Source organism: Vipera ursinii, assembly GCF_947247035.1.
Source record: "Vipera ursinii genome assembly, chromosome: Z".
In the NCBI taxonomy this organism is placed as follows: domain Eukaryota; kingdom Metazoa; phylum Chordata; class Lepidosauria; order Squamata; family Viperidae; genus Vipera; species Vipera ursinii.
In genome coordinates this window covers 77,446,787-77,474,752 of record NC_139517.1, presented here as the reverse complement: position 1 = coordinate 77,474,752, position 27,966 = coordinate 77,446,787, and the positions used below count along the sequence as shown (strand labels likewise).

At 36.7% G+C, this 27,966-nt stretch overlaps 1 protein-coding gene across 1 annotated transcript in view; it reads right to left on the bottom strand.

Annotated features, from left to right (window-relative positions):
- The window catches only part of CPNE4 (copine 4), a 227,353-nt gene that overhangs the window by 20,899 nt on the left and 178,488 nt on the right, over positions 1-27,966 (bottom strand). The window contains exons 8-10 of the mRNA XM_083378425.1: positions 20,650-20,748; positions 10,184-10,270; positions 7,812-7,871 (exon numbers count right to left, since the gene is read on the bottom strand). Of these exons, the coding sequence (XP_083234551.1) occupies positions 7,812-7,871; positions 10,184-10,270; positions 20,650-20,748 (246 nt within the window). The remainder of the gene's footprint in view (positions 1-7,811; positions 7,872-10,183; positions 10,271-20,649; positions 20,749-27,966) is intronic.

Here is a 27,966-nt window from a genome sequence, read left to right as displayed (position 1 = left end):
GTTCTTCTCCTTAACTTTGCTTTCTAGCCAATAGCTAATTCTTAAAGGGGAATGTGCCTTTTTAAGCTAGTTCACTCAGCTTGTCTTTTCTGTCTCTGGAGGCTTTTTCTTGTTTGATGAATATAAGAAAGAAATAAAATATGGTTTTTTTTTTCAAATTCTTCCTTCAGAAGGAGGTGCGCATGAGAAAGTGGGAGGCAGGGAAGGAGAGAGGGAGGGAAGACCCAACTTAGCACTTGGCCACCAGCAGCCTGGTCATTAACTTTGCTTGTCAAAAGGTTGCAAAAGGGGATCACATGACCCTAGGGCACTGTGACCATCATAAAAATGAATCAGTTGTCAAGCATCCAAATATAAATCACATGACCCTAGGCATGCTGCAATGGTCATAAGTGTGAAAAATGGTCATAAGTCATTTCAGTGCAATTGCAACTTTGAACAGGTTTTTTTTTTTTTGGTCATCAAGTTTTTGATACCTTACTAGGTGGTACTCGAATACTGCCATATCCTAAAAGTGGTACAAACGGTTAAAAGGTTGAAAAGACCTGCTCTAAAGTACAGGATGTATTTGGATTCATGCTCAGATTACATTTATGCACACAGAGTTATTAATATAAAAATTCATTCTTATTTTCTCACATATCATTTTGACCTTAGCAGCTGAAACGCTGTTTCCTCAGCTATGGTTGAACTGTTGGGAACTGAATATTCTATCTCTAAATCTGCTACTAAACAGGTTTTTCCTCTGATTTTTTAGGTTCTTGCTAAAGACCTGGTTATTTACTTAGGACTTTCTTATGGCACTGATATATATGAGTGTAATTCTTCTCTCTGTCTCTCTTCATTCTTCCACTTCTGTTAAATAATTTTAAATTGAATATTTTACATCATTATATTTTATGTGCTTTGTATTTTTTAAAATGAACGCCATGCATATCATTTTGAGAATTGTTCCACACAGTATAATGTGTTGTACAATTGGATTAACTGTTAATCAAAATACCAAATCATTTGAAAATGTATAATTCTTGTCTTTTTCTCTCCCTTTTATATTTGTTCAGAAATATCTAAAAGGCATACTCAGATTATAGGGGAAATCTTACAGGCCCTTTGATGCAATCTGTAATATTCATCCTCTCTTCCAATGTATGTTTTAATTTTGTTTATACTCAGAGACCAAAGAGGAAGAAAATATGTAGTAATAATCATCATCATAAGGAATAAAAAGTAAAAGATTGCAGAAAGCAATTACATGATCCCTATTGAACAAAGTCAAAGAGTACTATTACAAAAGACCAAGAAGCATTTTGAACCCTTACCACAACTTAAGATATATCTGATATTGGAAGCTAATTTTTGAAGCAACATGCAAGTATATTTATAGTAAACATAATCTAACACAACTGTGGTTTTTTTTTACTATTTTAATCAAACTTATGGCAGTGGAATAAATGTAATGCTTTTTACAGTACATTCATTTGTCTGATTATAAGTCTGAAGCACTGAGAGCTTAATCAAATACAGTATCTCATTCTCAGGTGCTCTATCTAGAATACAATCATGGCAAAATAAAATATTCTCCACTGTATGTATACATTTAAACTCCAGACATCTCAAATTATCATGTTCATTTCCTTCTCAATGCTTAATTATTATTTTGATTATTATAAAACTAACTCTGGTATTGGACTTCTTATCTCCAAATTATTTTATAAGCTAATTAACAGCTAGGAGAACCAGAAGGCAAACTCAAATTACAGTAATAGTAGTAATAATGGTGCAGATTAAAAATCTGACTGCAAAAATATTCAATAACACTACATAGTATGTATATCATGGTATGTTATAGTTGTAAAATGCAGCTATACTCACATAACATGGAGAAAAATCACAATGCAAGTTTCAGGAAGGTCTTTCTGCATAAATTTTCCACAAAATTCTGCTACTGAAAAGATTCACCCCTTTACTATTGTATTTCTTGCTTATGCTATGTATCTTTTTCCTAAAAACTTCAAATTTCTGAAGTTACAAATAACACAGGGTATAGGTTTTGGATTCCTATTGGAATCAAATATAGGACAAATATTACTCTGGTACAAAAGGACCATCTCCTTTTGTTACTCAGACTCTTGAGCTCATTTTAAGATACTACTTCTATTTTAAAGAATGCATTGAAGCTAGTCCATTTCTACTGGAATTATTATTATTCAATATTTAGGAAGTTTCCTTTGTACCTGGGATAACATTCATAAGGGTAGTTTCTATGATAGTATTTAGTCTCCAACTTTGCTCTGCATGATAATTTTGCAAGACCTGTTTCTATCAAATCTAAGAAGATTAAGGTGGCTTTAACATAATTTTTCTGAATCATTTCTTTATTAGGCTTTATGCAGTGCTTTTTTTGTAAAAGAAAAAGGTGCCGGAACTCACACTTGTCATACAATCCGCCTTGTCTAGCCTACAAGGTTCCATCCAAAAAAGGTGCTGGAACTCCGTTCTGAGAGTTCTATGACAAAAAAGGCCCTGGCTTTATGTATTTTTCATCTCTTCTTCCCTTTCACCTATGTAAAACTAATGCTTAATTGCTTTGAGGATGACTCTATTATAACTTTTAAATCTTGTATAATCTTGGCTGATAAAAAAATTAAAGCCAAGAGATTTGTGCAGAATAGTCTGAAACTTCCTGTATTTACACATACCAAAATTTTAATTTTCCATCAAAATACCATTATGCAGCTGATAGTATTTCAGCTTTATACAGTTTTATAATGAGATATCAGGAAGTTTTCTCCCCTCCCAAACCTGCTATGCTTCCTCATCTTGGCATGCAGGAAAGCTCTTAGGAGGAATGAATAAAAAATGCTGGGAGTGTCTGTCAAGAGTATATACTCCCAGCAGGGCCACGCAAAGCACAGTCACCTTCGCTGTCCAGCTAAAGCAGGCAGGAATCTATATTCGATACCAGTGATTTAGGAAGTTGCTGGAGGCAGAAGATCATTTTAGTGACAAGAGCAAAGGAATAATTTCTTACTATGTGGGGTGGTAAATCACTCCTGTATTTTACCAAGAAAACAATATAAAATATTAAATGATACAGTGTGTAATAATGGACCCCTCTGTCTGGACAGAACTCAAAATACTACTGAGGATCTTTTGGAATGCTAATGATGTTTATGATACAAAACCTTTGGAATGTTCAGTTGCCATCTAGAAAAAGAAAATATAAGGCTATAAATTCAGATTTACAGAACATAAGAAACACGAACATGCTCAACATAGTGAAAAGTGCAATTAATATTAGGCATCAGCAAATTGAGATGAATGGAATTGGGCAGTTTCAGTCAGATGATCAGACTGTTTCTGCTCAGGACAAGAAAAATAAAAAAAGGAACAGCATTAAGGATGAATGTGGAAAGAGATTGCCAACAGGTAAGAAACAAAAGAAAGCAAACGAGATTCAGAACAAAACATGGACACTGCCAAGAGCAGAAGAAGAGTAAAGGCACATAAAGACAAACATAGCAGGGAGTTTGTCAAAGAATTTCAAATAGCTATTAGAACAGACAAAAAGCAGCATTATAACATCTGTAAAGGGACTGAAGATGGAAACAGATATTAAAAAAACCCAAGAAGAGTTTTTCAAAAGAAGTTAGTAGAGCAACCCATGAAAACTTTGGAAATGATATTAAAATGCTGTGATATCTCTATACCCAGAATGATCAGAATTGTGCAAGCCATGGTATTTCCAGTGACATTTTATAGAAGAGAACATTTGACTTTAAAGAAGCAAGATAGGAAGAGTACTGATGCTTTTGGATTGGGTGTTGGAGAAGGCTCCTGAGAATACCATGGATAGCCAAGAAAATGAACTGATGGATCATTTAAAAAAACCAATCCATAATATTGAGACACAAATGACCAGGCTCAAAATTATTATAACTTAGACACATTAGGCAGTGACCTAGTTCTTTTGAGAAGTCTGAATTGTGGGGGAAAGTGGGAAGAAAGAGAAGATGATCAACAGCAAGATGATTGGACTCAGTTACAAAAATGATTGGGGGCATGTTGGAAGATCTGAAGGAAAAATTGGGGAAATGCTTCTGGATAAAATTTATGTGCTTGCATAGATAGCACAATCAATCAATCAATCAATCAATGAAAAAGGAACTGGGAGAAAGAAAGAATATGTTCAGTGGAAGGGAGAAAATGGAAATGTAGCAAAACTGCCTATTGTGGGAGAAAGGGGGTATTCTTTTAGATGTAGAATATAATTATAAACTCAGCTGTTGTATGAATTGCATAACAACTATTTTTGTATAAAAGTATTTAAAATTCTTTCATTGAAAAAACGGAAAGTACAGTTTAAAATTTGCCTATATGTAATGGAAATGTAGAAAATATCTGAATGAAATATCTCAATATTATGTTAATGATCTTCAGCTGGGTTCTTTAACTATTCCACTTTAAATTCTCAAAGGAACAATCAGTCATGTGATATTGATGATTTTTATATTTGTAACAGCTCAGGAGCATGAAGGACATATTTTTCCATCTCTAGGGATTTTGATGTAAAGAATCCGAGGCATTTTGATAGGGCACAGAATTTATTGGATAAACATCTTTGGCTATAAAACAAACCTGGGCAATGTAAAATATTCGCATATAGAATACCTTGACTTTTAAACAAGGGCTGTAGTCTGAATGCGTCACTGTATTTTTAAAAGACAATTATTCATGAAATATGAACTAGAAATCCCGGTTACTTTGATGGGAGTGAATAAGGAGGGCCATCTGAATTTTTCTTTACTGCTATTACATTTATATTTACAAAAGACAGATAATGGCAGTGGGATTTCAAACCTACAACATATTTTAAAATCATCATCCATGTTCTGGTCAGCTTTATGGGAACCTCACTTTTCTCTTGAGTAGAATTAGCAACTGTTTTCTTCATAACATTTCTATTTGACTTAGGTGAGCTAACTGAAAATCTCCCCTCTAAATTTCATTACCTTAACAGTAGGGTAAGCTATAGGCTTATTTTTTTCTTTTCTTATCAGCGTTGCTAATACAATCTGTAGAATCATTTAGACAGTCATTTTTTTAAAAAAAATAAAGCTTTCACTTCAAAGTGACCATAGAGTCTTAAAAATGGTTTTGAAAAAACAAGCATTTGCTTTTATTTATTAAATATATTCCTTCTAGCAAGACATGATATGCTTACAAAGGCGCATCTTCAGAAGACTCAATTTGATGCTACAAAAGCTCTCATTAGTTCTTCAAATTAGCAGGTACATCATACTATAGCTTTTTGTTCACAAACCCATGCTTAGCAACTTGGCTCCCTCCCCTATCAAACAGCCTTTCAGATCACAGCTGCATTGTAATGTCTGTCCCCTGCTTGAACTCATTGAAGACGTAATTAATTTGAAAACAAAAAGAGAGTGGGCTGACTTGCAAAGAACTTCAGAATTCTGCACCTGTTTCTGCAGAAATACTGCCAGTATAAAATGTAGTTCTCAATTTGGTATCAGAATGCTTGTGAATTATCCTTCCTCTGTTTTCTTGTCTGGAAATTGCCACAAATGTTACAATCATTATTGTATTAAATAAAATCAATTATTAGATAAGAACATGTGAATGACTGTAGTTTGTGTGGAGAGAGAGAGAGAGAGAGAGAGAGAGAGAGAGAGAGAGATGGGTTGGTGGGTGGGTGGATATGGATATGGATAGAGATATAGAGACATATAGATGTAGATCGAGATAGAGATACAGTAATTTGTTAATAGCTTTTAAAGTGAATTCTGAAAATTGTGGTACCACTGATTTCCATGAGACATAAACATTGATTCTAAACAATGCTTATCTGGAATTAAATTCTAAGCTCAACTGAACTTATTCTAAAGTTCTTTAAAAAAACATTGAAAGATTGAACATTAAACATTGAAAACAATGATTAACAAATGTCTTAATGGCATAAATTCCTATGGAACTTTACTAGATTTATTTTATATTTTTTGAGAATGTCTCAAGAAAAATTTGATAGTCATATTCATATCCATTATTTTAAGATACATTTTCCTTGAATGTTCTTTCAGAAAAAGTGAATTGGGAGTGAAAATCCATGTCCAATAATTTCCCTTAATATCTGGGAAGACACGTTTCTCTAGTTTTTTCTTTCAGGATCATGGCCAAACGTTTTATTGCCAGGTTATTTTCTGATTTATGAAACCAGGAACTTAAACAGGAGGCAATTATTTTTTTAAAGTCTGGTAAGGATGATATATGGACAGTATGTCACTATCAAAAAGGAATGTCTATAGATTGATCTAACACAGATTTGTGCATTTTACAGTCCTCCAGGCCACATCTGGCCCTTTGGCTATCTCTGTCTGGCCTATGTGAGGTCAATTGGAAATTAGAAATCAAATATAAATAAGCATGCCATAGTGGGTGGGAGAAGGGGCCAAATCAGGTACAGCTCTGTGCAGTCACCCCCTCTGTTCCTTCAGTTGGCTGGTGATCATGGGAGGGGAAGGAGAAAAAGCAATTTTCTGTGACTCTACTCACCCCTCACCTGGAGCAGCCTGAGGTGGCAGTGGTGGTCATTTGTGAGGGGACCTGGGCTCAGGTCACTACCCCTTAGGCAAAGTGCAGCCTTGTAGGCAAGTGGGTGGTGTGCAGTCAGAAGATTTTGGGTTGGCCCTTCCAAATGGCCCCTTGGGAAAATTAATTGCCCCCCCGATCTCAAACATAGGTTCATCTTTCTTAATGTTTAGTCAAATATCTGTTTTGTCCATCTTCTGTATTCATTTGTATTTATTTAAAAAAACATAGCTGCATGGAACTTTCACTTCACACCTATTTGTATCTCTCTCTGTGTTTATGGCCACCTAATGAGAAGGAAGGAGTCACTGGAGAAGAGCCTAATGCTGGGAAAGATTGAGGGCAAAAGAAGGGGACGACAGAGAATAAGGTGGCTGGATGGAGTCACTGAAGCAGTAGGCGTGAGTTTAAATGGACTCCAGAAGATGGTAGAGGACAGGAAGGCCTGGAGGAACGTTGTCCATAGGGTCGCGATGGGTCGGACACGACTTCGCAGCTAACAACAAAATATATAAGCATTCCATATTATATATACATGTGTGTATAATATTAAAATATGTACATTTGATATTAAACATATGTTCATATATGTTTACATACGAACATAAAATGTATATATGATTAGAATGCATTCTGAGTCAGAGTTAAAGCAGAAAGTGTCTTTCACAAATCTCAAATAAAGCTGGGAGGACAAATGTGTTCCAATTGGCACTTCAGTTGAAAAGTGTAAATGAATGTAGTTTGTATTCAAACGCACCAGCATTTTTGGAAATGTTGTTTCCAAAAACAACAATAGCAATCCTCAAACATATTGGCTTTAGCAAAGCTAGAAAAACAAACCAAATATGAAATAGATGTATGCTATGACTTGATAAATATCCAAAGACTGATACAACCATATAACACTTTATTTTCAGGCACCGCTTTAGAAAATGAGCATCTAACTTACAGTATTAGTTATGCAAATGCCAAATATTTATAGGCAAAATTAAATTTGACATGGTTTTCATTATTCATGAGTATAATTTATACAAGGCATTACACTTAAAATATGATATATTTTTCAACAAATTATTAAAAATTAAATATTTTAACACATTTAAAACTTATTTGAATTCAATAAAACCTTGCAATATTACTTCATGTGTATTATCCTGTGTGTAAAATAATAAATATTTGCATTATGAAATAAATAAAATACTTACTGTAAACTGTATTTGGCAGCCACCCATTATGTAATCTAAGAATGAATGCATCTTGTGAATCTGGAGGAAAGAAAGTAATAAATTTGGGTTTAAAATCATGTATTCTTAAATATTTCCCTTTTCTGTTATATGGAAAGGTATATCTTTGCAGCCATTAGTAATTTAGAGAACATTGAGAATAAGCGATGCAGGACATAATGTCCCTCAGCGCAAACATAAATATTTCTCCCTTCTCCCTATTTTTACATACAGGAGGGGGAAAAAATCATAGCATAAAATTGTTTTGAAAGAGAGTTGGAGATTATGTAATCATATGGAGTTCCAGCTGAGATGTCTTTTAATGGGAATGGATTTGGGATTTCCAGAAATGGACAACATTCTATCGTTCAAGGCCACACTTAGGGTTGCTACAGCATCCCCAAACCAGTGCACCATTGACAGTAAAACTCAAGATAAATCTGTCCATCATGTGAATTGTTGGGGGAATGAAAAAAGAAACATTCTGTTGCTACTGTTGCTGCTTGCTTAACTCCTGCTTGCTTATCTTGCACTTGCTTATTTTTCAGAGCAGTTAGGGGACAGCAATAAGTGTCTTGGAAAAAGAAGTTCCACTTATTTTTTTGTAAATGCAGGAAGGGGGCAAAATAGTTTTAACATCACCTGTGGGAATCCCACAATATGATTCTTCAAAGTCAATTTGCTCATGACTCTCCCAAGCCAAGCGCTATTACAAGGAGCTATTTGTATCTATTTGTCCTTGTGGAGTAGGCCATCCTTTCCTAAGGTGATACATGTGGACTGCAGTACAAAAAATCCCCAAGCTTCTGTCTCTCTTGATATCGTTCCACAGTGAATTATATATCACCGGAATAATAAAACTTTGTGTTCTTTTCTGTGGAGAGCTTCTAGAACTATTAATTACAAAATGCTGTACAACTATTTTGCCCTTTACTGCTTAATTTTTAAAATTTCATTTTGGTCCAATGAAAAATTACGTAAGTGTATAGGCAAACATACATGAACAATAATATCTTGCCAAATTCTAAGAATATAAATGGTGAGATAAAAAGATGATTTCCTTTGGTAAATCTTGACACATGGTGATTAGACAGACATATTTTTGTAATACAGAAATGGATTGCTTCTGCTTTCTCCCAAGTTGTTTTTCCTTAAAAAAAAATCTCCCTATAACCCTGAGAGTTTATGGTGTCTCCCATATATGTATTAACCAGATCTGACAATGTCTCAATTAATGTCTCAATTATAATAAGTTTCTCTAACCCAGACATGTCAAATACAAGGCCCGCAAAGTGGTTTAATGTGGCCCGCGAAGCCTTCCTGGAAACAGTGAGGGAACGGCCCCCACTGCCTTGGCCCTGGCCCAGAGACCCTCCTTCTGCCAGACCCTCAGATCTGTCCTACTCCTCCCAGGCTCCCCTAGGCACCCTTGATGCGAACGATGTAGAGCTGGCCACGCCCACCCCGTAGGCCATACACACTCTAGCCACGCCCACCCAGTAGGCCACGCCCACCCAGGCCATACCCACCTGGCCCCTTGAGGGCAACCGCAATGCTGATGCGGCCCTCAGTGAAATTGAGTTTGACACCCCTGCTCTAACCCCTCCATCTGGATGCCCAGTGGTTACATTTCCAGCAATTTCAGGCTAAGTAGCTACCATCATTTGGACCAGCAAAACATTAAAACTTCTTTCTCATTTAAAACCAATGCATTTAAAGTATGGATGGTTCTGAAGTAACTTCAGTGCATCATGATGCTTGATTTATTAAATCCCATTTTCTTTTCTATTAGATTATCCATTTAATTCCTGTATTGTGAGCACAACAAAGTTCAGTGATGGTACTATATTCTTGGCTTACATTAGCTAGGTTCAGAAGCTAAGCAAGGTTGCTTTAGTTAGTATTTGGATAGGAAACTACCAAGAATGGCTGATCTTATCTAAAAGTCAAAACATGTTCCAGAATATGACAAACAAAGACAATTCTTTTGATATGCCCAGAGACAACCAGAATTTAAACTTAACTTTAACAATATCTTTTAGTATAATTAAGAAAATGTATTCCTATGAATATACATGGCTAACAGATTGAATGTATGAGGTCAATGCCCATTTTGGATCGGCAGCTGTCAACCCAATGAAAATGTTGATCTATCTTGATGTAGCAACATCTGTTATCCTACCTTTGGGAATCCCACAATATGCATTTTTATGACATGTTCTATTTTTAACACATATAAAAATCTACAAAATCTGGACAGCAATCTAATTCCCTCTCCTCTGTTTAATTTTGTCAGGGATGTTGAAAACAATACTTTCACATTCATTATTAAAATACTGCTTAAATAAAAGCACCTTGCACAGATTGAGAATGACAATGCCAGAGTTCTTGTAATTCTTCTTCTTTACTTTATATTTGGGGTTTATACACTCCCACTGAACCTGTAAATACACAAGTCAAAGCACGAAAGTCAGGTCTTCATTTATCATTTACTCAGATTACATAATGTGCAATTGAATCTATACAAAACATCACAAAAAACAACCACAATCTATTAGAACAAATGCGTAAATATAATTTCAGCTACTTGAGAATGTTCCTAACTTTGATTTGGCATGCTCTTATTGCAAAGCTGTTCCAGTATGGGCATATGCCATCCATCATTCCATCACTATTTCAAAATACAGGACATGACAGAGATGATCAGAAGCCATATTGATTGCTGATCTGCAAATGAAATTTTTTCTATATAGAAAATTCATTAGTTTTCATAAGATTTCCTTGACATTTTCCATTTTGAGTCTACACACTTCCAGGTGAATGCTCAGATCAAGTTAATGTTAATCATAGTTCTGGGACAAGCAGCCAAAGACTGTAACAGCATCCTCTGGTTTATATCAAAAACAACTAATTCAAAGACTTGTCCCTAGAAGATTGCAAGTGAAGATAGCAACAAAGATTAGGGGACTGGAGGCTAAAACATATTAGGTTACTGGAATTGGGTATGTCTAGTTTAATGAAGAGAAGGATGAGGGGGGACATGATAGCCATGTTCCAATATCTCGGGGGCTTCCACAAAGAAGAGGGAGTCAAGCTCTTTTCCAAAGCACCTGAAGGCACGACAAGAAGCAATGGATGGAAACTAATCAAGGAGAGAAGCAACCTAGAACTAAGGAGAAATTTCCTGAGAGAACAATTAATCAGTGGAACAACCTACCTCCAGAAGTTATGAATGCTCCAACACTGGAAGTTTTTAAGAAGAGTCTGAACAACATGTGTCTGAAATGATATAGGGTTTCCTGCCTAAACAGGGAGTTGGACTAGAAGACCTCCAAAGTCCCAACTCTGTTATTGTATTGTGTTGTGTTGTGTTGTGTTGTGTTGTATTGTATTGTATTGTATTGTATTGTATTGTATTGTATTGTATTCTATTCTATTCTGAAACCCATAAGAAGTGTATGTAAATCATGCAAACTCCACCACATCTCTCATAACAGCTAGTATTCATAAGTTCACTTCTCCTTAATTATTATAACTAAATCTATGGATAAAACTTTTGGAAGAATAGTCCAATGGTAAATTTTGTAGTTTGTGAAGAAGTGCTTTCTTTTGTCCATAAAAAACAAGACTGAAAATAATTAAATATTTTGTAACAACCATACCCAATTTGGCCATATACCTGGAGGACACTACAACAAGCTGCTTTATATGGCTGCTTTATATCCCCTAGTGTTCTCTAACTATTAGCTGAGCCAATGAGTTGCTGTATTACCTTGTTGACATATGCTTTAGTGATATCCAGCCCAGTGGCTTCTTCTCAAAGACTATTACTGGGGTAACAAATTAAGCACTGAGTCCCAGATCCTATATTCTTCTTATTAAACAATCTAGTCCTAGTCCTTAAGGAAATTAAGTGTTATTCCCTAATGCGGCCTTCCTCTTACTTAACTTTATGCCTTCTGTATATATGTTAGTCAGCACTGCCATTGTCTGGGCTGAATTGAGATCATGGAAACTGAGGTTCATCACATGTGGGGGACATAATGTTGGGGAAAGTTGGTCTAGTACAAACAAGTAAATGTTGAGACTAATAGTTTAAAGTCCTAACGTGTTAATTTAAATTTTATGCATATAGTTGAATAGCTAAGAAATTAATTTAAACTGAAATAAAATCACTCTTGGATATATTTCTGAATAAACAAAATTGATATTTTATGGCTACTTAATATATTAGGTACTGATACTGATTTATTCCCCATTCCAGTCAAGCCAGAAATTTAATTTTTATTTTTGTATTATTTTAATTTTTATCCAATTATATAAATGTATTTTTCTGCCTATTTTTCCTATGCATGTTTATTTGAAGTTATTCTGGTTCAGTCCATTAGTGGACTCATCTGCTTCTACAAGCATTTAATCTCTGTGAAAACATTTAATGGATTTGAGCATATTCTTTGAAGGGTAAATAATCAGCCATGCTAGAAGAGGCCACTTAGTTCTACAGTCACAGATTGCTTGAAATGACAATTACACTTACAACACAGTCTGATATTTAGCAATTCACTCAGTTCAATGGAATTTATTTCCAAGTTAGTGGGCAAAACCTGTGCAACTTATTTGGGAATAAGTTCCACTGAACTTAATGGTATTTTGAACAGAAGTATGCAAGACAGCACAGGAAGGAGGACACATTAGTCTACTGTGACCAAAGAAGTCTGTTAGCACCTTTTTGATAAACACAATTTATTAAAAGATATACAATTTTGTGAGCATTCTGAAAACCAGGAGTTAGCAACTGTTTAGCAACCCTAAAGGACTTAACATTGCTTACATATGTACATTGGCTGAGATCTGTCTTTTATAATTGTTTTTGTTTGTTTGTTTGTCTCCCATTTCATTTTGTTTTTATTTTCCAAGGCTGTTTTAGAGCTTTGGTATGTTTCTGCATCAAAATCGGAACTCAATCTTCTGAATATTGGAAACATAGATACAGAAGATCAAAGCTGGTTGTAACAACCAAACTTGGGGAATTAAAAAAAGCTAAGTAGAGTCAGATCTGCTTAGTAATTGAAGGGTGACCACAAGGAAACTCTAGGGCAGACTTGTCAAACTGCTGGCCCACGGGCTGGATGCATCATACTGAAACCGTGCCCACCCCATTTGCTGGCAATGGGGAAAAAATCATGATATGTCGTGCAGTGTCATGTGATGTCGTGAGTTTGACATGCCTGCTCTAGGGACACAAGCTAGAATCATAAGTTTTTCAAAAAAATGAGGAGAATGCAATCAATGATATACCATTTGTATGTTGTTGACAAGAAAATTGCATAATCTTATCCATGTAGCCCCAAGAAAGAAGCTTGATTTGAGGAAGACTTTTCTTTGAGAATTAGGAAAATCTCCAGGAATTCCCCCAAAAGGGGTTTTGACAACACCACACTGAGGAGGTTCCCTTTTACTATCAAAATAGTAAAATCACAGATATAACTAGTGTAAATGTTCTGTAATTAATTTCTTCTTGTGGCATTAACTCTTTTTCTAATGATTATTAATTATAATTTGATATCTGTTCCTGTCCAGTTGTTTCAGTGCAGAGATTTCAGCATGAATACATGAGGTGTTCATGAGACTATGCTAACCCCTCCACTCCAATGTAGAAAATGTGTAATCCCATAGTACCCATGGTATGATTTTGGACTCTGACAAAAGTGAGTTTATATACACTCTGCTTACATAGACATATATCAGAGCTTGGGAGAGCTGGGATTTTTATTATAGCTAATATCCAAAGAAAAGGTTAACAGATTATCTACCTCTGTTTTTGTACTCTGGCTAAAATGGACCTGACCAATCCACAAAGATAACAGGAGGTTTTTTTCTAAAGTAGAAAGCCCAGATAGTTGACTTTCTCTTCTAGATCTCAATATTCATGCTGAGATTTATTTTTCCCAGCTAAAGAAACACACAAAACGAAAAACACATATTACTGAGAATTTTTTAATATTTTCTTGCCCTTTTGTTGAGTACTTGCTCAAGTTTACACTCCACCCACCCACCCTGCACTTCAAATGTTCTAAAAACAAAACAATATTCAGCAAGATTTAATTTAAAACAACATAGATAGAGATATGTTAAATTTAACATTCAAATCTGTTCCTTTCAGCTTACTGCACCTATTTTCCTCCATTGGGAATACTGAAGTCTCATTTGGAGCTGTCCAAAATTGACAAAATGTGTTAGTAATCAAAATCAAAGGTAACTACATTTTTCATAATTTAAGTGTTAGATTTCTAAAAAAAACCCTGAAATTCAAAATTTAAGTTTAAATCTAGTCGATTAGAAAACTCAACCCTTTTAGTCATCTTATTTTTGTAAGTACAAGAAAAATTTTAATTTTCTATGAACGAGAAAACTAGAATTATTAGTATTTCATCCAAGAAAGAAAATGACAATTAGCAGTATACATTTAAGAAACTGGCATGGTCTTAAACTGATAATCATAATAAAATAAATTGTGTTTGTCTGTGATAATCATTTATTATCAATAGTCAAAACATTAAGCATATTGATTGATTGACTGATTGATATAAATCAATAGATATTATGTTGGATTTTTTTGAAGATTATTTGGAAGACAATTTATGTGTGGGATCCTTTCTGAGCTTGTCAGTTTTCTTGCAGACATTTTATTACCAAACTAGGTAACAATATCTATGCTACCCTTTATTTTTTAAATACTTGTTAAGGTCATGTCAAGAGTTATTTTAGATTTATGTTGCATGTTGCATACCTATGGAAGTACTGCCTTCAGACACATAATTTTTTAAAATCTGTGATGCAGAGGGAAACTACAATGATAAAAGAAGCTTTTTATTTAAGATTAACTCCTGCTGACCTCATTAGAGGCATATTGTGTCATTGTGTAAGAAATTGCTTCATTGTTCTTCAGATGAAAATCTGGCAGGTGTAATGACCAAGCCATTGAGTGGCGTACACCATAGGACGAGTATTAAATTATTTGGTTTTATGTCTATTCCAGTCATAAAGGGAGAAGTGTCACTGTGTAAGAAATTTTATGAACTGGAATAGCCATAGCAACAAACCAGCCAATGAGAAATGTTTTTGATTAAGACACAGTATTGGCTGTGTGAGGCATGTGATCCAGCCTAGGTCTGGGTGTGTCGTAGTCTTCATTATGTTGTTTTTCTTCTGATCTCCAAGTTAAGAGTTGTTGATATTCCCTGGAGCTGAATGAAACTGTATGTATCATGCTTATATATATTTTATTAGATAAAGATTTTCTAAACTATGCCTCCTGCTCATTTTGAATATGTGCTTATTTGGGGGGGGGCTTATTTTTGCGCTGGACAGCTGTAAAGTCTAACAGGTTATGGGCCCAGATCCCATCCAGCTCTTGCACACAGTTCAGACTGAAGAAAAAGATTGAGGCTTCACACGGAGTTGTAAAAATCAGATGAGGAGGGACTGCCTGAATTAAGAAAGAAAAAGTCTGCTCAGTTGAAGGCTTGCAGGATTGCTGATTTAAAGAAGAGCTCTCTTCCTCGACTGGGACAAAAGAATTATCTTATTTGGGCTGCAAAAATGGAATGCTTCCTGAAGACTCAGGAACTCTGGGATATTGTGATTAATCCACCCCAGGGGCAATTAGCAGCTGCAGATCAATGGAGGCATGATAAGGCATTGGCTTACATCATCTTAAATGTGGAAGACGAACAATTCTTAAATGTAGCTGACTTAAAAACTGCAAAAGAGGTTTGGCTGAAGCTGAGAAGTGTCCATGTGAGTGCTTCAGCATGAAATGTAGCGCAATTATTGAGGCAATTGTACAGAGCCCAGCTGCTATCACATGAGAGCATAGAAGAGCATTTGCTCCAGAAACTGTTTGTTGAATTAGAAAAGCGAGGAAGGCAAGTTCCTGAATCTCAGAAGGTGTTGTTGGTACTAAATAGTCTTGATGAAATGTGGGCCATCGTTTCAGCCGTATTTGAATGCAGACCAGAAGAGGAATTAAGTATGGAAGGACTGTTTGATTTCAGAAGAACAGAAATTCCTGAGATGGGGATCCAAGGAGCAGAGAGAGCAAAGCAGCAGACCGACTGTCTGCAGAGAGAGATCGGATTACATCTCAGCAGAGAATTACCAAGAGGAAAGAACAGGAGAAAAAGACACGCTGTGGGGCTGAAACTCATTTAAAGAAAAACTGTTTACAAGGATGAATAATAGCAAATGGACAGTCTGCTGTTGCAAAAGTAATAGCAGAGACAAATGGTTAATAGACAGTGGGGCTAGTCCACGAGTAGGCAACCTTGGCTCTTTTATGACGTGGACTTCAACTCCCAGAATTCCTGAGCCAGCTGTGCTGGCTCAGGAATTCTGGGAGTTGAAGTCCACAAGTCATAAAAGAGCCAAGATTGCCTACCCCTAGGCTAGTCAAACAATTGTTAATAATTCTAAGTTGTTTCCCAGATTGGATTCAACTGGAGGAGATGCAGTGGCCTTAGCAAATGGCCAGAAGGCAGAGGTCATGGGAAAATGCAGTGTGCAGATTCCATGTCTGGAGGAAAGGTTTAATAATGTATTATGTGTGCCTGAAATGGAGCATAATTTACTAAGTGTCTCCAGTCTTGACAAACAAGGGTTTGAGACCACATTTGTGGATGGGAGATGTCTCATAAAAAGAAATGGGAATGTATGTGCATAGGGCATAAAACAAGATAATCTTTATGTGTTGCGGGCACAAAAGATACAATGTGCCCTAACATTTGGTAATTTGGCACAACATAATTCATGCATTCATCTCTTGCACAGAAAGCTTGGCCATGCCAGCTTCAGAGTGTTGCAAAGGATGTCAGAGTTTGCAAAGGGATTAACCTTAAAAGGGTGTAAGGCATACTATGCAGTATGTAAATCATCAAAATATAAGGTATTCCCAGTAAGCAAGAAGAGCACAAGGTAGACAACAAGGGTTCTAGAGTTGGTACATGCAGATTTAGTAGGACCAATGCAAGCCAGCTTGGGAGGAGCAAGGTATGGCTGGTTATTGTCGATTTGGTTTCAGCAGATTTGGTTTCTGTTATTTGCTTAAGAGCAAAACAGGTGCTGCAGACGTTCAAACAATGGGTGAGCTTCGCAGAAAGAAGATAGAGGCAACAGGTATGCCAGCTGCAAAGTGGCGGGTTCAGAATTCATGTCAGCAAGTTTTCAACAGTGGTTGGAACAGCTAGGAATAAGACATAGACGCACAAATCCGTACATAGCAGCTGAGAATGGTGTGACTGAAAGACGAAATGGAGTCTTGCAGACCATGAAAGATTCACTGCTGGAGGATTCTGGTCTGAGCAGGTCGTATTGGGGTGAAGCCATGTTGACTGCAAATTATTTTGGTCAATAGGCTGTGGAGTTCCTCTATCAATGATATTCCATATGTTGTGCTATATCGGAGAAAGCTATCTCTAGCACATTTAAGCATGTTTGGAAGCAATGCATGGGTGTATATTCCAAAGGCAAACAGGAGAAAAGGGCAACAGAAGGCTACAAAGCTCAGGTTTGTGGGCTATGAGCCTGGCTCAAAGAGCTAGTGATGGGAGCAGAAGTATAGTAATTTCCAGATCTGCTAGCTTTGCAGAGCAGAATTTGGCAGAATTGATGCCAATACTGGGGATGATCCACTTAGTGACGGTGACTCACTTAGTGATGGTGTCAGCGTTCAGGGAGGAGAAGCTGAAAAAGAGCAAGAAAAGGAGTCAGAAGAAGATGGTGACTGATGTGAAGCAGGAAAGGGTTGACAGTCAAGAGCAGTCAATGCCACGCAGGTCAGTGATGGAACAAGGAGATTCCACCTAACAGGTATTCTGCTGGAAAGTAAAGGTGTGTAATGTGTGGTATGAGCCAAGAAACTATCAGGAAGTATTGGCACTACCCAAAGTGGAGCAAGTGAAGTGGAAAAAGGCCATGAATAAATAAATGAAATCCATGGATGAACATAGTGTTCACCTCAATGACTTTGCCACAAGGTTACAAAGCTGTAGGATGTAAATGGGTAAACAAAAAGAAAGTGTTACCCAGCAATGAAGTCCAATATAAGGCAATGTTAGTGGCTCAGGGATTTTCACAGAAGAAAAATGTGCACTATGATGTATTTGCATGAACGGTAAAAAGTGAAATTATAAGGTTGGCACTAGCGTTGGCAATGGTACGTGGTCATAAAATTTGGCAGATAGAATCACAGCATTTGATAGAACCACAGCATTCCTCAATGCAAAGTTGAAGAAAGAAATTTACATGGTTCAAGCACCAGGGTATGAAAGTAAAAAGCCTGGCACTGTGTATAAATTGAACAAGGCCATTTATGGGCTGAAACAATCAGCCAGAAACTGGAACATCTGTTTAGATGTGGCATTGAAGGGTCTTGGGTTCAAGACTTGTAAGGCTGATGGTTGTGTATATACTGCAAGGTTCCACGGTGGGGATTGCCAATAATTAGCATTTGTGGATGATCTTTGCTTCATTGCAAAGGATGCGGACAGGTGAAGGAATTTGCTAATCAATTGGAGAAAAGGTTTGAGTTGAAAAGTATGGGTGAAATACAAAACTATCTTGGGCCAGAGATACAACAAAATGAGCAAGATGGCTACATTCTCAGTCATAGAAGGAAAATTGAACAGCTATTGAAGAGATACAACATGAAGGATTGTAATTTTGCCCCAATATCTATGAGCATAGATTTTCACAACAGTTTGGGTGAGGACAAAAGTGAAGTCTTTGATCAGGAGATATATCAGTCAACAATAGGAAGCCTCTTATATATGTCACAGTGGTCCAGACCAGACATAGCTTGTGCAGTAAGCATCCTAAGTCACTTTACTGCTGCGCCCATGCAGTTGCATTGGATGGATGTGAAGAGAATTCTCAGGTATTAGAAGGGAACTATGAATTTGGGTCTTCAAATACAGGTCTCTGAAGAGTTAAAGTTAAAATGTTATGTTGACAGTGATTATGCTAATGATGTGCAAATCAGAAAGTCCAATTCTGGGTTTATGGTATTATTTGGAGGGAGTTTAATTGAATGGAAGTCCAAAAAACAAACAACTGTAGCTATTTCTACTGTGGAGGCAGAATTTATTGCTCTGTCTGAACTTTGTTCAGAGGTAAGCTGTAACAGTATTTGAAGATAATGCTGCTTACATTAAAATGGCAACAGGTAACAGAGTGAAAAGTAGAAGCAAGCATGTGGACATGAAGTATTTTAATGTCAGAGAAGCCATCAAAAGTAAACTAATTCACTTGCTTCATTGTTCTTCAGATGACAATCTGGCAGGTGTAATAACCAAGCCATTGGGTGGAGTACAATAGTTATCCTGAAGAGTGAGTTGAGTGGTTTCTGCACAATGCTACGTACTACAATAATAGTTTCATATTCATCCCAGTTCTTTTATCTGGTCACTGCAGCCTATGACATATCTTCAGATACTTCTGAATTAATGTCCTATAAAAATGTTCATAATCCAATTGTGGAAAATGTGTGGAAAATGCTAGAACATTTTGAAGATCATCTGTTGTTTGGTTTACTATTACAGAAGGAAAATAGACAAGTATCAAAATTTAATTGCCTTAATTAAATGGATGAAACCTAATAAATCCAGTATCCAGTATTATACACCAACAAAAAATGACAGTCATTTGTCAGATCTAACAACTGTCATCAACCAGAGCTGTAATAATTAATGAGTTCTGTTTATTTATTGCAGCTTTTAATTCATGGTTGATTTGTAAACTCAATTTATTTTATTATGGTATAATAAAGTAGATAGCTAAAAAATATAAAATAATGCCTAACTTCTTTTGATCGCTCACTTTCCTTCCTCCCCCCTGCCCAGTTATAAGAAAGCTGCAGCATCAATTATAATATTAATTTTAGTGCAGGAAATCCAAAAATCTGGTTTACTTGATCCAAACCAGCACTAGCAACATGCATTTATATTTCCTATTTCTTAACTGCCCATCTCTCTGCTACCAAAATTTAGTGATAAAATGCCAAAAAGTAGTGTTATATGATTTTCTATATGTTTAAAACCATTATAAGAAGTAAAACTGTAGGTATGTTATATTTTCCCACTTTGGTCACCCAGAACTTTCCAATTTATACAAACTTTTAGAAAGACGGTAGGAATGAAATCCAGCTGCCCTGGAAAGAATAGGATTTCTCAGAAACTCCAATTAAATCTACCCCCAATTCCTATTGAAATAATTCCTGACATTTAAAGACAGCATAGATGCCAATTATAAAGATGTTGTGTTAGCCGGCTGTTGGCAATGCCCAAAACCAATTGTATTCACCAGTTTAATCTGAGATGTAAAACATTACTGTTTACTGATATCTCTAGGTGAGAAAAAACAGATGTGATGATGGATGCAGATAAAGCACTCTTCCATGTAACTCCATAGTTAGTGCATTAGTGAGCTAGTGCAATTACCCAAACATTCACAGAGGTGAAAGATCAGTGGACTGGCTCCTTGTGCTGTTATGTCAGTTTATCTCAAATGTGCTTGAGATGATTATTCAACCAAAAACATTCTCAACCATTTTCTCTTCTGCCAGATGAGCTGATTCCAGATCACATATGACTACTTTATTCTTTCTATAAGTGTTTAATTTATTTGCCAAGATATATCTTTGTCTGATTTCTTGCATAAAGCATTCTTAAAACCATAGTGTAAGCAAAACAGCACCCACTTTTTTCCTTTACTCTGATAGATCATCTGTTTGTTTACAAATAACATAAGATTTATCTAAACCTACCTGTCTTCCTTCCATTGCTCCTCGCATTTCCTTGAAAGTTGAACTGAATTCTCCAATGAAGTCATGCTTGCCATTGGAATCCCAGTCCCAGACTATGCACTGAAAAAGAAATATAAAAACTAAAAAATTCCAGAATTTTGATTAAAACAACAGAAACAACCCATTTTATGGGGAAAAATATCAGTTAAGGACTGTGCAAACCATGTTCGAATTCTTAATATCCCCTCTACAATGAAATGAGAAATTACCTACCCTGAAATCCATGGACATCTCAACAAAAGCCATCAACTGGATCAAGAGTCCTGCAATAACCTCAAACCCTTAACTATGGTTTGTCAGAGCTAACAAAGCCATGGTACAAAGCAGATATTCCATCTATGTTTGGGAAGGGGTGTGCATCCCATTTCATATATATTAAGACCACTCAGTTTTTTTTTTGGTTTTCATGTTGATCTAAAAAATTTGCAGCTGCTTTAGGGAGACCACTTGCTAAAGTAAACAAGACTTTTAGACAAGGGCCCTTTTGTCAGGCTCGTATGGAAACTTAAAAAATAATATGGAGCTTTATTAAATAAGAAATCCAAAGAATGTTTTCTAATCATTAAAGTTAGGGATCCATCATGCTCTGAATGGTTGCTAACAACTGGCTGTTAAGTGAGGACTACCAGTAGTCTCTTCTTCCTTCAACTTAAATTGAGCTTCATCTTTTTCTGATACATACATGGTACATCAAAATTTTGGCATTATGCATTTTCGTCCTATTGTGATTATTCATCTAATACTTGATCAGATCAGCAAAGATCCCCTTCTGCAACTTGAATATCCACAACTCTATGTCTTGTTATGTACATTTTATTACAATGTACTGTACTTTCATTGTGGAATGCTTTCTAAACAGAAATTCAGATTTATTTTACTTTAATAGTGACTTTAACCTGGTAAAAAAAATTACTATCTCCTTAGGGGAAATGCACAAGCGAGAAAGATAAAATATTCAAAGGACAGATATTCAAAATTCTTCATAAAAATAGCTTACATTTGACAGTGAATACTTATGACTCATGCTATTAGACTGACTTTTTTTCTCCTACTGCTTTCCTATTTCTAGTGCTACTGAGGTAGTGAAGACCCAGATTACAAGGGAGGTACCTACTAGCATGTACAACTACCTTCATATATACATATAGCCTATGAGGCACAAGAGATTGCCATCTCTGCTCTGCATAGATGAGCAATGACCTTCAAGAGTTTCAGACTGTGATCTTTTCTTAGTGGTTTAAGGAACTGATTCTAAGATTTATTACATGTTGAGCAAGTATACTGTCACTGAACCATGATTCTGCACCATTACTTCTAAGCAGAGCCGATATTTTATGTGAGTGACAGAGCCATACTTTTCTGGAAATTGTAAACTAAATGGTTTAATCCCCTACAGCTATAGTAAACTGGAGAACTACGGTAATAGTTGAGAGCCTGTTACACCCTCAGGATTTTGTACATTATTTTGTACAGTATCTTCTACTCTTTCTTTACAAAAGGGGAAATGCATACCAAATAGCTTCAATCACAAAGCCTTTATTCCTTGATGAAGATACCTTTACATGAGGCACAAATGCCTTTGACTCCCTTTTTCATCCTACCACTTATAAAGACAAGTGCACAAAATTGCCACTTGCTGATTAAAGAAAAAGACAAAGGATCATGATTGTGTTAATGATCCATTCATTATCAGTCTTTCATTAGAATGTCAAAAAGTTGGTTCAAAAGTGAAAGGACAATTTTGGATTGTCTGAGGTTTGAATTTTAATTGGAGATCCCAAATTACATTTAAGACTTTCAAGGTTAACATGCTAAAGCTGATTTTTTTAAACTCCTAACTTTAGAGAAGTAGTTCCTAGAACTTTAGAAAGCCAGATGATTTAGTAGCAAAGTTCATGGACATAAGATACTAACATTATCTCAGAGTTGTTTGCACGTAACTAGGAGAAAATTTTAGATGCATGATTGATGTCTGGTTAATAAATATTAATTTATTGGTATATGATATATGATATATTGATCACTCTGATCAATATACCATATACAATCCTCTTGCCTGAGTGATCATGATACGTATTGTGCATGTTAACCTTATCAGGTAGCCCAAACAGGAAACACAACTTAAGAAAGCTAATTCTACTTTATAGTAAAATTACAAGAACAGAATCTTGAAAGACTGAAAGTACAATTCTCCCACTGATTTCTTTACAGCCTGAGAAACTATAAAGAGTCCCCTTCTGCCCAATATTCAGTTGCAGGCTATGATGACTCTTATATGATCAGTCCCTAAGCAGAACTTTTTTGCTTGTCTCCCAAGGTCTTTCCCAGATACTGTTACAGTGTTACAAGGACACACACTCTGAATTCTACTTCCAGATTAATTGGAAGGCCAAAATAAAGCTATTGTTATCAGCCCCAGGCAACCTGTCCATTTTCAAAGATTGTATGTTAATTCCAAATATCCGGAAACATTTTGTGTTTTTTCTGGAACGTTTCTGGAATATTATTAATCATAAGGAATCTGAATCTCAAGGTGCTGAAGTAGGAAGCTCAGAATTGGGGCTGGTCTACTGTCAGAATTTTCAAACCAAGACTTGGCTGTAAATTTGCAATGCTCCCACCCCCATGACTTAACTTATGTTGTTTTTATTTATTTCCATAGTACTTATTTTTACTTTATTTATTTCCATAGTACTTATTTTTACTTTATTTTGTCAAACTATAAACCACGCTGAATCTCTTAAATTAGGATAAGATACTGGGTGTCTGCAAAGGTATGAATGGGGTCAAAAAAGTCATGATAGCACTTGCTCCTTTTTTAAAGCAAGTCAGATATGCAACACATGCAAAAAGAGGCTAAACTTCAGTCATATCACTGCAGTGACTTTCTTCTCATTTTGAGCCTCTTACAAATGCCCTTGGTAATATATTAATATTTTTATAAACAAACATTGTTAAGCCTGAACACTGCAGAAATCTTTGTGATACTGTAAATCAGACATGTCAAACACAAGGCCCGGGGGCCGGGGCCGGCCCGCAAAGTGGTTTCATGTGGCCTGCGAAGCCATCCTGGAAACAGTGAGGGAACGGCCCCCACTGCCTTGGCCCTGGCCCAGAGACCCTCCTTCTGCCAGAGACACTCAGATCTGTCCCACTCCTGCCCAGGCCCCCATAGGCACCCTTGATGCCAACGATGTAGAGCTGGCCATGCCCACCCAGTAGGCCATGCGCACTCTAGTCACACCCACCCAGTAGGCCACGCCCACCCTGGCCATACCCACCCGGCCCCCTGAGGGCAACCACAAGGCTAATGCGGCCCTCAATGAAATTGAGTTTGACACCCCGGCTGTAAATGGTATGGTTAAATAAGAACTCACTCAAGAAACGTTAACAAGTTGATTGTCTTCTGTTGGGATACAGTTCTCTTTCTCTCACTCATGGCAATTTAAATCAAATGTTTTCTTCTTCCTGCCTTTTCTGTGTTTCAAAAGACTCTGCCCTGTACTTCATGGTCTTTAAGTTGAATAGCTATTGGTTATTGACATAACTGATATCCCTTCCCTGAGAACTTAGCGTCTTTCTTTATACCACTCAAGATTGGAGCTTGTAGAATCTATAAACTGTAAGGAATTATTTCACCATCAAATCTATCATGTCACTGAGCGTGGGAATCCAAATTAAAGTATCTCAGAAAACTGACCAGCCTCTGCTTGAACTAATCCAGCAAAGGCATCTCCACCACATCCCTACATAATTTAACTACTTCTACTCTGAAGATGTTTTCCATATACTGTATAACCAGAATCTATCTTCTATAACTTAAAACCAATTATAAATTATGTAATTTAAGACAACTGTGAGTTAAAGGCTGTAGCCTTGTCAAACCTTCAGAGTATAGATGCATATAATTAATGCACAAAGATGCACTGGAGCCTGCAAAACAGGACTCCTCAGGAATAAAGCTTTACTTATAAAGAGGAATGTCCAATAAATAGCCTGACAGCTGCTAATTGCAACAGTGTTATCTCCGCTCAGAAAAATATGCAGATCATGATAAGATCCTGTTAGTTCTGGATGAGGAAGCATAAAAACCATCAGGCTCACAACTGGCAAACTGACTTGAAAGAGAACTTAGCAGTGCTACTCAAAAAGAAACAGTGGGTGAAGGTACTTGGTTCTGCCTACCTTGGTAGTTTAAGACCTAAAAATTGCTGGCAAATGAAGGGAGTGAGAAATAAAGTGCAATGAACAATTGAGATTGAGATCTTGCATAAAGAGGGGCGTGGTTTCTTACAACAAGCATTAGGAGGCCCCAGGGAAACATCTCAATTGTGACATTTAAATCTGCAATTTCTTACTAAGTTATATTCTATCTAGTATTGCCCTTATGTTACTGGATCACCTTTGGTGACTTTGGATTGCTCTTAGAACTCTTGTACTCATTTCTTCATCATGATGAACTGATCTTTTTTTGCTAGACCTTATTTTCACTTTGATCAATGCTTCATTCTCCCCAGTTCTGATTTATCGTCTTTCCCACTTATAAACAAGACATGAAAAACTCAAAACCTTTGGCTTTAGAAATCTTCAGGACTCAATGATAAGTTTTGAAAACAATGATAAGCTGTTTGTTCCTGAACATATGCCTCTCGGTTTATCCTATAGTTGGTTAGGTAGAGCAAATTATATATTTTTTTGTTTCGTTACAACCAAACTAATGTTACATAGCTCCAAGGTTTGGCTTATGGTCACTCACTCAAACACTCTCAGATTCTTTAGGCATGTGGCTCTTGTAACACCTTCCCCCCATTTTCTACCTGGCTTGCTCAGTTTGGAGCAACTAAAGTAGACAAGAACCCAGGTCAACAGCCCTGGCCAATAGCCATGGTAACAGCTGAAGTAACTAGGAGTGCACATAAATCACTTTCCACAGAATACTAAGACACATCAGTTTTGGGGGAATATATGGAGATGCAATGAATTTAAACTAATAGCAACACTTTACTAATTACAATATACATTTGCTCTTTATCACATGCACATATACATTCAGCTGCACTTACCCACATCCTTCTCAATTAGGCACTAGCTAGGGGAGTGTAAGCCACCAAATCTGGATCCAAAATAATGGGTGTGTTTCAGCCCCCCATTTTATCCCCCAATGTTCTTGCTTTCTTGATTAATCAGCATTGGGTTTTTCTAGGTGCTCAGATCCAACTTCCTTTGCCTAGTTCAGGTGCCTTTTTTTTTTGCTTCCTCAAAAACATGTTTCCTTTCTATCTTCCTCCCCCGTGGATCTTTTATGCAAGATTCTTGGCTTTTTGTCCTGTCTGCTTAAGTGTCTGCTTCATCTTTAATAATGGCATCTTCACACTAACCAGACAAGCAAAAAAACTATGCCTTTCATGAAATTAACCTTACCTAACCAATATTCATGTAGGAGTAAATAACATTTACATTTTTTAAAAAAATCTCAGGCTCTCCTTTTGGGGTCTTACCACCGAAGATTAGATGGTCAGTCTATAAATGGCTAAGCAATGACTCAGGAAAGATTTTATGATTAGAGAAGAGTTCTCAATTAAGAGATAAGTGCAAGCTCAGTTTAACCTGCATTTAAAGCAGAATCTGGAATTCTCTCAAAACTCTTGAAAGGCTGCTATCTGTATAGAGAAGCTCACTATTGCAACCTCTGTCTCCACAGCGACTGAAATGCAAAGAGGCTTCTTGAAAACATTCAGTCTCTTATCTAAGAAATAGCTGGAATAAAAGAGTCAGCAAAAAGGTTTGAATATAAAAGTATCTAGCTAAGATGCAGTCTGTTTGCTGGAAATAATATCTAATCTGCTTCCATTTTTCTCTAGTTATCTTGACATCTTAGGATCCTGAAATTTCAGACTTTTCTTTCAATTTTATTCTCAAAATTTAGCTCTGCAGTGCTCTCTGCCTTTATATTCTGGACTTTCATGTGTTAATTTCTGTTTACTTTCTTGATTTTCTTTCAATCCTGATTTTATTCTGCTTTGTTTTTGAGATCTCATAGGAATACATTCAGATTCATTGCACATTAATTGATGTTTTCTGCCATTCCTAATTCTGGTTGCTCTTTATAAAAGAGCAGCAAAAAGAAGCTACTCTGAAAAGCTAAGGAAACTGTTCTCAACAAGTGAACCAGCAAACATGGAAAATTCAAAAATATCACCAGTTACAGCAAACCTCCTCTCCATGATGAAGGAAATTGACAACTGGCAGATGATCTGAATGTATTTTACTGTGGGTTTGAGAAGAAATCACCAATCTCCACCATCGACATCTCAGATACACCAACAACAGCCACACCTCCTACAACTGACCTCATCCCCTTGGGCCCTCCACCTCTGGTAATCACAGAACTGATGTGCAAGGTCTATTTCACAGACAAAAGCCTGGAAAAGCACCATGCCCAGACAATATAACTCCTTCTTGCTTGAAAGCTTGTCGTGACCAATTGGCCCCCATCTTCACCCACATCCTTAACAAATCACTAGATAAATCTTATGTTCCTTTTTGCTTCAAATGCTCTAGTATCATCCCAGGGCCGAAGGAACCATCAAAGTACTGAATGACTACAGACCAGTTGCTCTGACATCTGTAGTTATGAAAATCCTTGGAAGATTAGTGCTGGCCCACATGAAAACCATCCTGGATCTGCTGTTAGACCCTTGCCTACCGAATAGATAAGCAGGTGATGCTGTTAATATGAGTCTGCACTACATCCTACAACATCCTGAATCTCCAAGATCTATGCAAGGGTGCTTTTTGTAGATTTCAGCTCGGCGTTCAATACCATCATTGCAGATATTCTTCTCACTAAATTAAATCAGCTAGCCATGCCTGATCACACCTGTAAATGGATCATAAACTTTCTAATAGACAGGAAGCAGCAAGTGAAGCTAGGCAAAATCTGTTCTGTGCCAGCCTGCTACCGGCCCTGCAGCAAAAGCAGGGACAACCCCTTTACAAACGGCAAGAGGCTGGAATAAAGCCTGCCAAATTTATTAACATAAAACAGAGCAAGACAAGACACCAACCATGAAACAGGAGCTATGAAACAGGAACTATCCAAGCGGTTGCCTTCAGCAAACCAGCCCTCCCACACATTCCCCTTAAATACAGTTCAGGGCGTGGCCTCTCTCTGCCTCCTTCCGAGGTGCCCCATTGCCTTCCTCTGTTTACTCCTGATTGACTGCCTCCTGCGTCGGGCGTCCTTGAACAGGGCCAGCTGTGGGTCATCTTCATCCA